Genomic DNA, 16,970 nt, shown 5'->3' on the forward strand with positions numbered 1-16,970 from the left:
ACTCCCCAATGCACATTGTGTGAATCCTTGAGGTCTATCAAATGTGATGAATGCATTTCCTAAGCATTAAAACATTTTAACATTTGTTTACATACATGTTTTCTAACAGCTACCTTCTTCTTCGCCTACCTTGGTGTGTTTCCGCCACCTGTAGATCAGTGGAATAATGTGAAATCACTGACAGGAATGCATATTGCTTCACTGGCATGTACACACATGCACAGAGGTTGTACTAAAATATTGTACTTTAACTTAAGTACAAGTAAAATTACTGGCATAAAAATCTACTAAAGTAAAAGTAAAAAGTAGCTCATTTGAAATTTACTCAGAGTAAACCTTACTTAGGTACTTTAACCTCCTATAAGAACTTATTTAAACAGATTTAATATCTTATTTATACTATTTTACTTATTTAATTAAGGGCACAAAGCCATATGGAGCTTTTGATATTAGTTCGTTAGTTAGACAGATACTTTGCCAGAGCATTGTTGCAAAACAACGTTAGAGACCTTTTATGTTATAATGAGAAGGTAATTTTAATGGGACATAAGCGTTAGCATAATTAATAACTAGTTACCAGCAGATTGCTCGTGCCAACCAACACAATTTCAGGCACCGCTGTCTTTTGGCTAATTTGAGCAGTCTCTTACCAAACTATGAAAAGGTCTTTTTAACTATACCAATGCAATGGTACAAGCAGGGTGTGAACCACGGGGGAGCCTTAATAAGATATGAGCTCCCCTTGCCATTCATTTCCATTTTTCTGTGTCATCATGGATCATGCGTAACATCAGGAGCATCAGGCTTCATCCAGCCAGAGGGAACGATCACCAACCGTCTGCAGCACGGCGGGTCACTCAGCGACCTCCTCTCCCTGGGCTCGTACACTCCAAACTCCGGTCCCTCTCCGGTTGACCTACTACGCTGTTGACGGCCGGTGAAGCCTGATGTTCCTGATTTTACACATGATCCATGTGCTGCTGCTAGAGGCTGTCAGCAGCGCAGCGCAACTTTCAAAATTCTTCCATCTCCGGAGAAAAGAAAGGTCAGGTCAAAACGGCGTCAAGAGGCTGCTGCAGCTGTTGTGTGAAGTCTAATTGTATGTAAACAACAATTGTAAGCTACTAGTTCGGTCTAGTTCGGTCTCTCTGGGCAAACACACCTTACCCTTCATAATGAAGCTGCTGCTCTTGCACTTTTTTTTACTCAGTTACAGGTGTATTTAAAATGTAGCGAAGAACAATACTTCACACAAAACATACATACACAAAAAATTAAAGACACAATAAAGTAAAGAAATGCAGTAGAGGAAATTCAGTTATTTAGCGTCATACCTCTGCATATATAACCTGGCTAACTTAGTGACGTGTGTTATTTGCCTTCGGCCTACACCCAAAAATGGGTTGCTATTTCTGCATTTTGAACTTTACCGCTGTCAGAAACCTTCAGCACACCATCAAAATGTCCAAGGTGGGTAAAATGATGGTGTTCAACAATACAAACAAACAAAGTTACAAACACTGCACAGTACAATGGCACAGCAGATAAAGGATATTATATCTGACATACACTGAATACCCAATTCCTGCCTCCCCCTGGTGATCCAGTCAGCCTCTCCTGTGCACTGCTCTAACCCATTACTCTCCTGTCTGCTTTGTTCCATGCCTGGCAGACGGCCCAGAAATTAGCCCAGAACAAGAAGAAGGTGCAGTACCTCCTTATCCGTCTTGTTGTCTACACTGCCAAGCACAGCATCTCTCTTGCCTCTTCCCTTTCTGTGTGTCTGTGTGTATCATTGTCCTCTCCTCTGTGTTCTCTTTAGTGTTCTGTCATTCTGATGTATTGTTGGCATTTTCCTGAATCCAGCAGCCAGTGGTGTTCATTGTTTAGGTCCCTCCCTTGGGTCTCCAGTCCTCTTACCATTTTTTCATTCCATATTAGACGTTTTCTTATGTCCAAAATTTGTAATACTCTAGTTTTTGTCACGGAAGGAATACAGTTTGCTGGATACAGCTGTAATCTTTCTGACACTGTGAGGTCTTACTGGATGTGTTGTAGTATTCAGTGTGTTTTCTCTCTGTTGCTGCTGATTCCGGATTTATAGTGACACTATGAGAGAGAGTTAGATGATAAAATGCAATGTCAAATGAGCTTTGTGTGTCTAGTACAGACAGAAGTCTACAGCCAGGCTAGCATAGCTGATGTTATGTAGGTTATGTTTAGCGTGGTCAAATCTTCGTATAATGTGTTAGCATGCTAACATGCTAATAATCACTAATCAAAACATACAGCTGAGGCTGATGGAGATGTATTTGGCCATAAACAAAAGAATTAGAAAAATTGACAACTGATTGATAGTGACAGTAAGTCAATGGTCTGGGGTTCATTAAAGTCAATAATATTCATGACCTCAGGTTTCATATTCCAGACTGAACCAAAGTGGCCGACAGAACGGCACTACCATCCCTAGAACCTGGCTAAAAGTCAGAATGTTAACAGTGTTATTTTGTAATTTTATTTTGTGTAAATAAAAAGTGTAATAATAAAAATGTAAAACTGACGCATTGTCATTTTATGATCAGTTGTAGTTGTAGCAGTAGTTGAGCTATTTCTAGTACTTTTACTGCACATACAGTTTTTAAGTACTTAGTACTTAGTACTAAGACTAATTTATACTACATTTCTAAGGCTTCTACTCTACTACCATAACATGTACCTGATGATTAGTTATTTAACATGCTGCCTTATAATTAGCTTTTATAATTACCTTATAAAATAGAATGTGTTGACTGCCTGAACTAGCTCACGGGCTGTTATCTCAGGTAGTCAGGACTCAAGGGGCGTGCGGGGAATCCCAACAAGTCCCAGGGGGTCAGGATGAAGTCCAAGGAAGCTGAGCAGGGAGTGGAAGTGTCCAAGTTGGCCATATTGTCTAAGAAGAATGAAAATACAAACATTTATTTTTCACCTTTCAAGTATGCGTTATTTAGAGTAACATTTAAAAACATAAGTCTAGCCACACAGGGTATAATAATGTCATTCTCTTTTATTATTGTTAATATAGCTGCAGACTTAAATTTTTGTAATGGAATGCATACCCCTCTTTCCTGAGTTTCCTGTTTGTGACACCAAGCACACAATACTAATTTTGTATAATTGTTCACTGTGTAAACCAGGGGCACAGTGAGGGAAAACACCTAGATTAATTTGACTTTATGGACTCAAAATTGGAATGCATGCAGAGGATAGTACACACAGTAAGAAATGCAGATCTTGGCAATACAGTTTGGTGGATCATTTGCATTATCATATGTATGTAATTTACAGGTTTACAACATTTTGTTCTTAGTAAACTATCCAAGTATGGATACGTCAACGCAAATAAGCACAGTTATAAATAATTGTGCCTCCTGCATGTTTAGAGAATATAAAGAATATAAAGATGACTCCACACAAACAGAAATGATATCAAACCTTTTTGAGTCAAATTAAATGATGCTCCAGTTTTGCCCCCAGCATGTGATAGACCGCTGCTACGATTATTTTCAAATGTTGATTGTAGCTCACGCCAACATATTGCTGCCATGACAAACATGTTCCATCAAACATAATGAGATGACTGGTATTATTATCAAATCAAATACCATTCTGATGTTTACTGTATGGAGACTACCGTAAATATTGATTAATAGCCAGGGCTTTGATTCTAAAATCACTGAATTGACCCTGCCTATATTTGGGACAGGTGTCTATGTGGGACAGGCCTTTAATTCTTTTCGTACAAAACTGAAATAGGCTACCATGAAACAGTTTATTTCTTTTAAACAGTATGAATATTAATTATTACGTATAAAAATTCTCAAATAATTTCAAATACTGATCTCTGAGCTCTGACAGACGGCTTATGCACTTTTATTTTGTAGGCAGCAACATAATGAAAACAAAAAAAAAAAGTGTGGCAGAAGTTAGCAGACAGAGAGCGATGGACACATGACAGTATTCACAACTTGGATTAATTTTTATGAATCCAAGTAAACACTGGTAAATCTATAAGAATCAGACTTTGGGGCTTGTTGTTTCCGTTAAATTAATTGAACGATTGAATTGTGGAGAATCTAACCACTCTAATGATGTGAAGCATGTCCATGCTGACATATTGATCATACGTTTAAACATTAATATTTGTATTAACTATCTAAGCAGCTTAGAAGCAGCTAAAGTGGGCGACACTGCAGGGTTTAAGAGGTTTTATACATCCAAAGATCTTTTATAAAATCCAGACCAGGCGTTTAATGGGGACCTGCGTTTAGTTGTCAAAATGTGTTCCGACACCAGGCCAGTAAACGGGGTAGGCGGCTATTTGGGACTCGGCTATTAATTTAAGTTTTACTATGTTTTTACTGTTCTCAATTAGAGTGCACTCGTCACTGTTGCAGATTTTGATCACAGTAAGGAGGTTAAACCAAATGTAACGCTACGTTCACACTGCAGGCCTTAATACTTAATTATTCTTTCCCAGGGTTATCTTCTATGCATGCGGGTCACTTTCAGGCCATGGACAGTTTACACTGGAGTCTGAAATGGGCCACATTTCAGTAATAATGATAATGAAAACAAAGAAATCGGAATTGAGCTTTAAGGCCTCCAGTGTGAACGTAGCAAAAGTGGCTCAAATCTGAACTGGAAAAGCTCGGATTCCATGTGACTTGGGCTGTTCGCACAGTTATAAAAAAATCGGATCTGAGTCACATGAGCAAAAAATCAGATTTGGGTCACTTTGGTCTGCAGTCTGAATGCAATATGGCAACATATGTGAAGGCAAATTCCACTTCCTGCAAATCAATGTGCTTTACACCACTGCTGACCATTTTCCAAAGCTTTTTCCCCTACCTCTGGGTACCCATTGGTTTTCCATTCACTTTACTGTGTTCTGAAAATCAAAGCGAGATGAGAGGATTAAAGAAATTCTGCTTTGCTTTACAGTGCAACATTGATGTTTTGTGACTTTTACAATGACAAAAGCAGATGTGATGTTCACTGGAGGTCAAACTACTATATTTCATAGTGTTCTGAAATAAAGGTGTAAAAACAGCTCAGCTTTGGCATTTTTTGCTAAATGTTCAGCAGTAGTGTAATGAATTCACTATCTGCAGTACAGTAAATGTGGGTTTTCTGTTAGGAGTTGTTACAGCTAGCTCTGTACCTCAAGTCCAACCTTGAGTTAAAGTCATATTTTGGGATTTATGGATCAGAAAGTCCAATGCATTTAGCAACTGTTTTATATTTCACTGTGTGCTCTAGTTGTAATGAGACTAACCTCTAACTTTGAATGTCTGTTTATTCATTCATTTACTAACGTTTTTCCCTTTTTTTGTCAGTCTGTGTGCTTTATGAATGTCTGTCAAATCTTGCTTGTTAATGTGGTTGTGCATTTGTGTGTAGGGCCCTGAGGGTGAGCCTCAGCCCATGACAGAGGTGGATCTCTTCATCTCCACTCAGAGAATCAAAGTTCTCAATGCTGACTCCCAGGTACTCACTCTGACTAACGTACAACACACATCTGCAGTGTCTTTTCTTTTCACCTTACTGAGAAAGAACCCTCATATCACCAGATCTTTAAAGAATACATTCAAATGGAGTCCAGTAGGCCTACACAGAGACCTTTGATGCTGCACACTTAGTCTGTGCTCCTAACCAGCCAATCAGCTATAAACTTTGATCTGAGAGCTGAGCTGTGTCTGCTTTCTGGAATTAATTCATTGAGGGAGTAGGAATATCTGGTCAGGAAATAAAGCATGCTCTATCTCTAACTTCTGAAACAGAACAAGCAGTTACAACATCAGTTTGAGTTTAAATTTAAATATATGAATATGTATCACAGCAATAAGATATAAATGTAATTCATAACTGAAACAGTTATGTTAGTGGTATGCATAGCCCTTGATGGGCTAAGAGTGGCTATCTGATAAAGTTGTATCTTTCCTGCGAATGTCAATTTTGCGCAATATAAACATGGTTAAACAAAGCGGCTTTCAAGAAAGTTACTACTGTATGCTATTATTGTTGAGATCAGTGCAGAAAAAGCAGCAGCATGCCACCACACTGCTGATGATGTTCAGTTTCCCTTCAGAACACATCAACATTGGTGTGCCTGTAAAGATGTTATTGTCTGTGATTTTAGCAAAAACATTCCTTATGTTTGACAATGTATTGACAGAAATGTGATCTAAATGTCTATTATTTCATGGACTTTAATTGCAGGGCATATCGTCCTTACTGGTTTTTATTGATATCTTTCATACTTCGGCCGGTATGACTGTGAAGCAGCTATTAAATTTCTTGGTATTGGCATTAAAATGGTCTGAAAGAGCAACTGTCATGTTGGAGACCCCAGTGAGTCAGTGTGTAGGAGAAAATCTATATACACAAGAGTAACTTCTGGAGAGGTTTTTGTAAGAGTTTTACTTCCCCATCAAAAAAGACGAATTGGACTTGCGATAACAAAAGGGACAGCAGCCACGTTAGCGCCGGTTTCTGATTCAGCAGTATAGATCCCCGCACTGGTTTTGACACTGAAGAGGTTGAAAATGTATATTCACACCCATATGATGGATCTCAGCCTTATAATTTTGAGCCTGTTAGGTGTCCAAGAGTCCAGGAGCAGACCAGGATTAGACGAAATAATAGCCATAGGAGAGAAATTCCACACTACCTTTTACAGTACTGTACCTAACCCTAATTTTGGAATTTTGGTTAGCAAATGTTAGAAAACCACACTTCCACAGTCAGCGCTTCCCGATGAAGCTGCTGTGTGTACTAACGGAGCCGCAGCAGCTATCAGCCTTTCATGGTCCTGGCTTCGACATGAACTGAACTGAACTCATATCACCAGGATCTGGTCTAAAATAAGAACAGCCATGCTTGAAGTGGACCGGTATGCAGTACCTCGACATTTTACTCTTTGGCATAAAACCATAGCATGTACCTGATGGTTATTTAACTTAAATTACACCTTTTCAGACTGACCACCACCTACTACTGCTTGTTGATTCCAAGGGAGAATCTGGGGTAACAACTCCCTTTTGTTATAAGATATATGACACAATGTTGAAAAAAAGAGCTACATTTTCCTCTGAAATGTTGGCCACATGTCTTTTAAAACATACAATTCTGCATTAACTTTTCAAATGGTAATTTTCAAGGAAGGTTAAGTATAAATTTCAATAAAAATCAACCTACAAGTGGCTCCTTAAGTTTGGTGAAGAAGTAATGTAATGCAGATTAACATGTATCATACACACATAACCATGAATGTGTAGTCCAAAGCAGCTATATCAGTGCTCTGAGATGATCCCTAGTTGCATGTTGTTAAGATCAATAATAAATAGCTAGATATAGGGTATCACAGTCTGTTTCTGGTTTGTACGGAGGTCCCTTGGGTCATATGGTAGAAAAGTATTAAGCGTTTTTTAAAATTTAAGAGGAAAAGGCCTTTGGAGTTTTGAGTCAAGATGTATTTAGGGGAACAGTATAACTTCCAATGTGGATCTGTATACTTTTTTTAATAAGATGTCCTTAAGTAGCTGTCCATGTTGTTTGCATAAATTAAATTTTGTTCAATGTTTATTACTTAGTATGGTTTCTAACCTGAGATTTAGATGATAATAAGGACTGTTATGGTCCTCTGACTTCCAGGAGACCATGATGGACCACCCTTTACGGACCATCTCCTACATTGCTGACATTGGCAACATTGTGGTTCTGATGGCCCGGCGCAGGATGCCTCGACCTGACTCTCAGGAGAATGTGGAGGCCTCAGACCCAGGTCAAGACAGCAAGCGCCAGTACAAGATGATATGCCACGTGTTTGAGTCTGAGGATGTGAGTCCACCAATAAAGTTCAATGATGTCTTTGCAAGTCAGAAGGGACAACATGCAATTTTACATTTTGACAGTTTAATCAGTTGGGTAAAAAGCAGCTGAGCTGACCATTACTCATTCACTCATAGTGCCAGTACCAGAAATGTCACAACCGTCTGTCTTAAATGATTATCGGCCAGTTGCTTGAACATCAGTTGTAATGAAGGGTCTTGAGAGGATTGTCTTAAATCATGTCCTTAAGGAAGTGCAACATGAACTGGACGCACTACAATTTGCAAATAGGAAGGAGAGGAGTACAGAAGATGCCCTTTCATTTATGCTGCATTATATTTATTGTCATCTTAATTGACCTAAACGATATGATTGTGTTCTCTTTGTAGATTTTTCATCTGCATTTAATACCATCAGACCCCATACTATGATGGAGCGAGTACTGCAGTTAGGAGTATAGTCACATCATTAGATGGGTAGAGTCCTTTTTGACTGACCGAGTACAGTGTGTCAGAGTAAATGAAGCAGCGTCTTCTCCTATTATTACCAACACAGGGGCTCCACAAGGAAGTGCTATTTCCCCAGTCTTATTTACCCTCTATACAAATTAATGTTGAAGCAACACTTCTGAGCATGTTACTATTAAATTTAATGACGATATGGCAATCGCTGGTTTGATTCAAGATGACCTGCTACCAGGGGTGGGTAGAGCAGTTTGTTGGTTGGTGTAGGTCAAGTTTTCTTCAGTTGAACACCAAGAAAACGGAATGTTAGGAACACCCACCAACAATTGACTATGGATGGAGAGGGTATGGAAATGATAGATGATTACAAATACTACAGTAATGGATGCACAACAGTCATGGAATTTTAACACAGATGTTATTTATAAGAAAGGTCTGCAGCGTCTATATTTTATGCATGAAATGAGACAGTTTGGTGTGGAGAGAGATATAATGATCCTCTTCTATCGCTCCTTCGTGGAGAGCATATTAACCTTTTGTTCCATTGTCTGGTATTTTACATTGTCAGTAAATAATAAAAATAAACTGTATAAGATATTCAAGATGTCCAGTAAGATTGCTGGACAGCAGAAAAACTGCATGACGATGACCTGTGAGTCCCAAATGAGGAGACAGCAGGCTATTATTAGAGATGTATCACATCCCCTATTTAGCGTGTACGAGCTGTTACCATCAGGCAGACTGTATAGGGTACCATCACCAACTGGGCCCGCAGATCATTTGTGCCTACCAATATTGCGTTGTTAAACAAACTGTGAAACAAAAAACTTACTGAATCTCTGGTTGTGAGGAAGCTGTACCTTAGTATATTATGTAGCGCACTCTGGTGATGTTTGTGTCAGTACTGTAGTTGTCTGTACGTTGGTTTGTTGTTGGTCTATTATTATATTATATTATACTATTGCTATTTGGCACACCATTAATTTCAGAAAGGACTAATACAATAAGTATCTAATCTCTAAATAATATAAACAATTAGAATTATTTCAAAAATTCTGCCACTTCTCTCCCCTACGCATCCTGTCTTCTAGGCCCAGTTAATTGCCCAGTCCATCGGGCAGGCCTTCAGTGTGGCTTACCAGGAATTTTTACGGGCCAATGGCATTAACCCTGAGGACCTGAGCCAGAAGGAGTACAGTGACCTGCTCAACACTCAGGACATGTACAATGATGACCTCATCCACTTCTCCAAGTCTGAGAACTGCAAAGATGTAAGCTGGGATTTAACTGAATATCATATACTGTTCATAATAAACAATTCAATGATCCGTTTCTTTACCGTTGCTACTGGTTCTTACAGTGCTGCTGCTCTGAACTTCTAGATTCCAAAGGTTTTGCTGTTATTGCTAGCTGTCAGTGGCATCTACGTAAATGCAGTGAAACCACTAAAACTATACTGTTTTCTGTGTTTTTGCATTATGATGTGGAAAATTGTATTAAACAAAGTGAAAAGTTGGATTAAATTTCTCTCTGACAGAAATGATTTTGTGTTGTTTCTCTTTGCCTGCTGTGACCTCAGGTGCTCATAGAGAAAGCTAAAGGAGAGATAATGGGTGTGGTGATTGTGGAGAGTGGGTGGGGCTCCATCCTTCCCACTGTTATCATTGCCAACATGATGCATGCTGGGCCAGCTGAGAGGTCTGGCAGACTGAACATAGGAGACCAGATCATGTCCATTAATGGGACCAGTCTGGTGGGACTGCCACTGTCCACCTGCCAGAGCATCATCAAGGTATGTGAACGCCCAAATCTTTAAAACAGATATTATGAATGAAGATACTGATTATGGAGGTGCCCACCGCTGCAAAACAAAAGTAACATAGTGCTAAACAATATAGAAGCCAAATCTAAGCAAAATGTTACAAAGTGCAATACATAAAAACCTTTTTTTCAAGGTTTATTTTTGCCATGTTGCCAATATTTTTATAGACAAAGCAGAGATACAGACAGGAAATGAACAAGAGGAGAGGAGGATGACTTGCAACAAAACATTAAAATGAAGATCAAGAATCGACTGGCAGTTAGTGTAAAGAGGCTAAACAGCTGTAGCTTTATCCCATCACTAAATTGTATTTAAAGGATATCTGGCAGTTTTATACTGCATTATACACAGTCTGTAGCCTGTGTAAGGGTCTTTGATTGGAACAGGTCTTTTCAGACAGTCCATCCAATCCTTCTTAGGCTGATAAAAGCAAGACTGAGCAAGTTTTTTTAACTCAGTTTTAGAAGGTTCAGTTTAAATTTCAAACGAGATTGTCAGAAAATAAAACTTGGAAGCAGATAGTAAACCTTTGATTAGGAATTTTCAGACCCCCTAAGTTTTGTCCTTGAAAGACAGATAATGTGTTTGCGAGGTGGACATAAAAAGGAATGACAGTGATATGTACAGTCAGACTTTTATAAATCTCAAACACAAATTAAATTTTGAAAATAGGGACCTTTTCAGATATTTACAACTAAGACGTTTCTATGATACTGAAAGTAAAATAGGAATTTCAGCAGGTGGTAATACAAACATTTTGTCCCACTGGAACCAGTCCACCCGGCCTCTCTGTCCTCTCTGTCCAACTTTAATCAGTCCACTTTGCCTCACTAGAACAACTCCATTCGCCCTATCTGTCCTCTCTGTCCAACTGGAAGTCCACTCGGTCTATCTGTCCTCTCTGTCCAACTGGAAGACCACTCGGTCCCTCTGTCCCAATGGAACAAGTCCACTCGGGCTATCTGTCCTCTCTGTCCAACTGTAATTAGTCCACTCTGCCTCACTAGAACAACTCCACTCGGGCTATCTGTCCTCTCTGTCCAACTGGAAGACCACTCGGTCCCTCTGTCCCAATGGAACAAGTCCACTCGGGCTATCTGTCCTCTCTATCCAACTGTAATTAGTCCACTCTGCCTCTCTGTCCCACTTGAACCGTCCACTTGACCTATCTGTCCTCTCTGTCCAACTGTAATCAGTCCACTTTGCCTCACTGGAACAACACCACTCGCCCTATCTGTCCTCTCTGTCCAACTGTAATCACTCCACTCTGTCCCACCGGAACCAGTCACTCTGCCCCTCTGTCTCACTGTAACCAGTCCACTCACCCTATCTGTCCTCTCTGTCCATCTGTAATCTGTCAGCCTTTCTGTCCTACCGGAACCAGTCCACTCTGCCTCTCTGTCCCACCTGAACCAGTCCTCTTCCTCTCTGTCCCACTGGAACCAGTCATTCTACCCCTCTGTCCCTCTGGAACCAGTCATTCTGCCCCTCTGTCTCACTTTAACAAGTCCACTCGGCCTGTTTGTCCTCTCTGTCCAACTGTAATCTGTCTGGTCGGTCTCTCTGTTCTACTGGAACCAGTCCACTCTGCCTCTCTGTCCCACCTGAACCAGTCGTCTTCCTCTCTGTCCCACCTGAACCAGTCCTCTGCCTCTCTGTCCCACTGGAACCAGTCCACTCAGCTTCGAACACGCGTTAGTTCAACCAGGCAATGAAGTCAAGTTCAGCTCACAACCCCAGCTACATCGGCTGACAGCTCAGCTGATTCCTCTCTTAGCATTCATTGGCAAATTCCATTCAAGGTACCATATTTAAGCTGCTATAGCATAGCCTAGCCGTTCTGCTTTCTCTGCCAGTAGCTTGTAACCTGCCTGTGTAGTTAATCAAATTTTATTTTCAATTACTATTTTGGCTTCCAATGATTATGAACATTGAATTTCAATTCAGTTCAATTCAGTTTTATTTATATAGCGCCAAATCACAACAACAGTTATCTCACAGCGCTTTTCATAAAAGAGCAGGTCTAGACCATACTCTGTGATGATATTTACAGAAGCCCAATAGTTCCCACCAAGAGCAAGCACTAGGCGACAGAGGTAGAAACCTCGAGCAGAACCATGGCTCAGGGTGGGCGACCGGTTGGGGGTGTGAGAGAGAGAGAGAGAGGGACAGAGAGGGATGGAAGGAGAGAGAGAGGGGAGGGAGGCAGCCTACACAATATACACACAGGCACAAACAGTAAAAGGTGATGTTGCTATAGACTGAATGAAAAATGGTAAAGATATTTATAGTGTTAATGATAATAATCGTAATGTTAATGATTATAATAACAATAATAACAATAGGACTAGTAACAATAATTGTAGCAGGGGGTATCGAGCAGGGACACGGGGGCAGCAGGTGACTCGCAACCACAGATCCAGACTCCACAGCAAGTGATAGGAGGAGAGAGGAGAGAGACGAGAAAGTACAAGACTACCGGAAAGGGAAGAAGTCGAGTTAGTAACATGCATTAATGGGATGAGGTTGCATACAGAGGGAGAGAAAGAAGAGAAAGGAGCTCAGTGCATCATGGGAAATCCCCTGGCAGTCTTGGCCTATAGCAGCATAACTAAGGGATGGTTCAGGACTCACCTGAGCCAGCCCTAACTATAAGCTTTATCAAAGAGGAAAGTCTTAAGCCTACTCTTAAATGTGGAGATGGTGTCTGCCTCCTGAACCCAAACTGGAACCTGGTTCCACAGGAGAGGAGCTTGATAGCTGAACACTCTGTCTCCTAGTCTACTTTTGGAGACATTAGGAACCACAAGTAACCCTTCATTCTGGGAGCACAGTGCTTTGGTGGGGTAGTAAGGTACAATGAGCTCTTTAAGATAAGATGGCGCCCGACCATTAAGAGCTTTGTAGGTAAGAAGAATGATTTTAAATTGCAGAGAAGCTAAGACAAGAGAAATATAATCTCTTTTCCTGGTTCCTGTCACCTGAATCAGCTGAAGAGTCTTAATGGACTTTTTCGAGCAGCCTGATAATAGAGAATTGCAGTAATCCAGCCTAGAAGTAACAAATGCATGGACTAGTTTTTCTGCATCATTTTTTAGACAGGATGTTCCTGATTTTTGCAATATTACGTAGGTGAAAAAAGGCGGTCCTTGAAATTTGCTTAATGTGAGAGTTAAACGACATGTCCTGATCAAAGATAGCTCCAATATTCCTCACAATGGTGCTGGAGGCCAGGGCGATGCCATCAATGGAAACTATATCTTTAGATAATACATCACGGAGGTGCTTGGGCCCCAGAACAATAACTTCAGTTTTATCTGAGTTTAACATTAGAAAATTACAGGTCATCCAGGTACATCCTGAAGGCACATTTGGAGTTTAGCTAACTGATTAGTTTCATCTGGCTTGATTGATAGATATAATTGAGTATCATCTGCATAACAATGAAAGTTTATGGAATGTTTCCTGATAATATTGCCTAAAGGAAGCATATATAAAGTGAAGAGGACTGGTCCGAGCACAGATCCTCGAGGAACTCCATGACTAACTTCTCTGGCTGGATGAAGCACGATCTGCTGGCATTTCCTCGCATCTGGGTAATTCCAGCATACTGCATCTGTATCTGCTGGGGTTTCCCAAAGCAGTTTTTCAGGTGTGCTGTCCCAAGTACATGATCCCCTTCTACCTCAAGGTGTTGCTTAGCAACTACTTTCTCCAAAATAATAGGATAAAAGGGAAACTTGGAAATGGAATGGAAATTCTGAGGGATCAACATTGGAATTTTTCTATCAAAGCCACAACTGGAATCTTATCATCTGTCTATGTAGTGATGTGCACCTTTTGACATTTCACTGATACCATAGTCTTTCTTTTATGTAGGGTCTGAAGAACCAGTCTCGGATCAAGCTGAACATTGTCAGATGTCCCCCAGTGACCACTGTACTCATCAGACGGCCAGACCTCCGCTACCAGCTGGGCTTCAGCGTCCAGAATGGCATTGTGGGTAGTACTGTGATTCTGCTCTGTTTTTATGTGAAATGACACATGGTTCTGTTAAACTAGTGTGAAATTTGATCTATCATGTAAAAGAATTGATCTGTCTCTTCAACAGATCTGTAGCCTTATGCGTGGGGGCATTGCTGAACGGGGCGGGGTCAGAGTGGGTCACCGCATCATCGAGATCAATAGCCAGAGCGTGGTGGCCACGCCCCATGAAAAAATTGTCCACATCCTGTCTAATGCTGTGGGAGAGGTAAAGCATCACACTGGACATAAACATAACAAACACATCTTTTCACAGACTGTATGCAACATTTCTGGTGCTTACTAAAGTCCTCCTGCCACTTACTAGTTGAAGGAACTAAGAGGAAATAAGTTGCAGTTATATACAGTAAACATCTGCACTGTATGGCCATATGATTATAGTTGTTAGCAGTGAATGATAGTTGCTGAGCAGAAGAAACAGATGGTTCCTTATTAGCTCTGCAGCAAGGAGCCAAGGTGCATGCCGGTGCGATCAGTTTAACACTTAGTGCATTCTTTAAAACAACATCCTGACCTCCCAGTGTATAATCCCAGGTCAGAAGAGTTTAAAATGTATGTTGCTTTGTAAATTAGCTTAACACACTTTAATTGAATACATACATTTCATACATCTTCATTTACTCTCCAATAAAATGGACCCAGTTAACTTGGATAATACTTTTCCAAGCCAAATGTATACAAAACCAAGTCCAGGATACGTTATGAAATATATATTCATTCTACAGGAAAGGAGTTGGATCGTGATATATATAAACGCTCACAATATAGTCCCAAACAAATGGACTGCTTCCTCCTTCTTGAGTAAAATTTGATAAAAACTTGTAGAAATGTAAATGCTCGCTATTTGTATAGTGCCTTTCTAGTCTTTTCGACCACTCAAAGTGCTTTTACACTACATTCACCATTCACTCACTGAGCCTAGGTGCTCAAACAGAAACTAACATTCACACACATTCATACACTGGTGGAACAGCCACCAGGGGCAATTCGGGGTTCAGTATCTTGCCCAAGGACACTTGAACATGCAGCCTGGAGGAGCCGGGATTGAACCGCCGACCTTCCATTTAACAGCCAACCCGCTCTACTCCTGAGCCAAAGCTAAATTCTTCTATTCTAAATTGTTCATTAGTGGGCTTGGAGCTGAGCGCCCACAGACAGAGTAGGGAAGTTAGAAAGTGTGAGAGACGGACTGTCACTGGTTTGGGTCTTTTCCTGGGATTTGTTGACTATAATCAAAATGTGAAATATTGCCAGCCAGCTGCTGTGCTCTCTCTCTCTCAATTCAATTCATACATTGCATTAAATTAAGTAAATAAAACAGTAAAAGTGTGTTTGTGTGCTTAAAAAAAAATAATACAAAAAATGTAAAAATATTTTACATTACATTTATATGACGCTTTTATCCAAAGCAACTTTTTGCTTTGAACAGTTCACAGGCACTAGGGGCTCCAGAGTTAGACTACGCCCTTGTCAGTTAGATTGTGATTTTGCTGTGTTCTGAGAGGGGTGTGAGGGGGTTGACTGTGAAAGCTCTGAGAGACATGGTATCTAGATCTGTAATGAAATAATCTACTGTACTACTGCCAAGAGCTGAGCAGTAAGTGTAGCGGCCCAGAGAGTCCCCTCGTAGCCTGCCGTTGACTCTGTACAGACCCAGCGTACGGCAGAGCTGTAGAAGCTGCATACTGCTTGTAGTAGTAAGCTTGTCAAAGCTCTTTCTAGCAGGACATTCAGGGAGTGGGAAGCAGGTGCTTCCAGGTAAGTGTTTGTCTCCCTGGGTTTTCATAGTGTCAGTTCTTTCTCCTGTTCGAGCGTTCATGGTCTTATAATGGTTAATTTCCTCCTCAAGAATAGAGAAAATATCTGGGTTGTAGTAGGGGGATTCTGATGGAGGTATATACAGTAGATGGCACACATGTAGACATGTTGCTCAGCACAACTCATCTTTTTGTAAATTTTCAACCATATATAATTATATTATTTTATATATTTGGATAAAAGCGTTAGCTAAATGAATGAATGTAAAATGTAAATGCAGTAGATTTAGTGGCCTGGCCATCCTTTCTGTGGGTGGATGCATGGTGGAAGGTCAAAGAGGTCCTGGAGGTCTGTGTGCGATCTGTGTTGTGTGGTTATCCCTTGGAGTGACAGTAAGGCTCCTTCCAAGGCCAACAACCTAGCAAGGGTGGGTCCTGCATTTCTGTGTAGGTGTATGTTATCATACAGGCAGTCCAGGTCCAAGAACACGTTGGGTTTGAGGGCACAGTCCCTGGAGAGGCTGACATTCACTCTGTGAATGGTGTGGGGGTTGAAGTCTCTCCTGTGCAGCAGCGTGGATATGACTATCTTGCTGGTAGGTAAATTGGTGGAAGAGTCTGCCAGTCTGTCCTGTTGGGACTTAAGTCATTGGTGCCTGTATGAATGATGATGTGGCTAGGCGAGCCTAGCTCAGGCGCTGTTAACAGCTCCAGGGCTCTCCTGGTGTTGGGGCACCAGATCTTCTCTGTTCTGTGCCTTGGGAATAAGGTCTTTTCATCCAGGAACTTTCCATTAGAGTCCATGAGGAGGATATTGTCAGCCCTTCTGCCTGTGTGTGTTTGTTCAGACTCAGCTGTCGGGTCTGGATGTGGAGCTGTGGTGGTGGTTTCAGGTCTGGAGCTCCTAGCTGGGGGCTGGCTAGAGGCCGGGCCTTGGACAGGTGCAGGGGTGTGACTGGCGTCTTGGCTTGGGATGTTTGTATGGAGGCAGCTGGTTGGTACAGGGGGGGG

General features: G+C 40.9%; 1 protein-coding gene across 6 annotated transcripts in view; it reads left to right on the forward strand.

Annotated features, from left to right (window-relative positions):
* Window positions 1–16,970, forward strand: part of apba1a (amyloid beta (A4) precursor protein-binding, family A, member 1a) — a 99,415-nt gene that overhangs the window by 79,910 nt on the left and 2,535 nt on the right. For 5 of the 6 annotated variants that reach the window (XM_046035211.1, XM_046035210.1, XM_046035213.1 and 2 more), the window contains 7 exons: window positions 1,673–1,705; window positions 5,443–5,529; window positions 7,696–7,881; window positions 9,428–9,607; window positions 9,916–10,128; window positions 14,038–14,157; window positions 14,270–14,410. In XM_046035211.1, coding sequence (XP_045891167.1) covers window positions 1,673–1,705; window positions 5,443–5,529; window positions 7,696–7,881; window positions 9,428–9,607; window positions 9,916–10,128; window positions 14,038–14,157; window positions 14,270–14,410 — 960 coding nt within the window. The remainder of the gene's footprint in view (window positions 1–1,672; window positions 1,706–5,442; window positions 5,530–7,695; window positions 7,882–9,427; window positions 9,608–9,915; window positions 10,129–14,037; window positions 14,158–14,269; window positions 14,411–16,970) is intronic. The other variant, XM_046035215.1, reaches the window with a different exon arrangement.

Source organism: Micropterus dolomieu, linkage group LG21 (assembly GCF_021292245.1).
Source record: "Micropterus dolomieu isolate WLL.071019.BEF.003 ecotype Adirondacks linkage group LG21, ASM2129224v1, whole genome shotgun sequence".
NCBI classification, from domain to species: Eukaryota; Metazoa; Chordata; class Actinopteri; order Centrarchiformes; family Centrarchidae; genus Micropterus; species Micropterus dolomieu.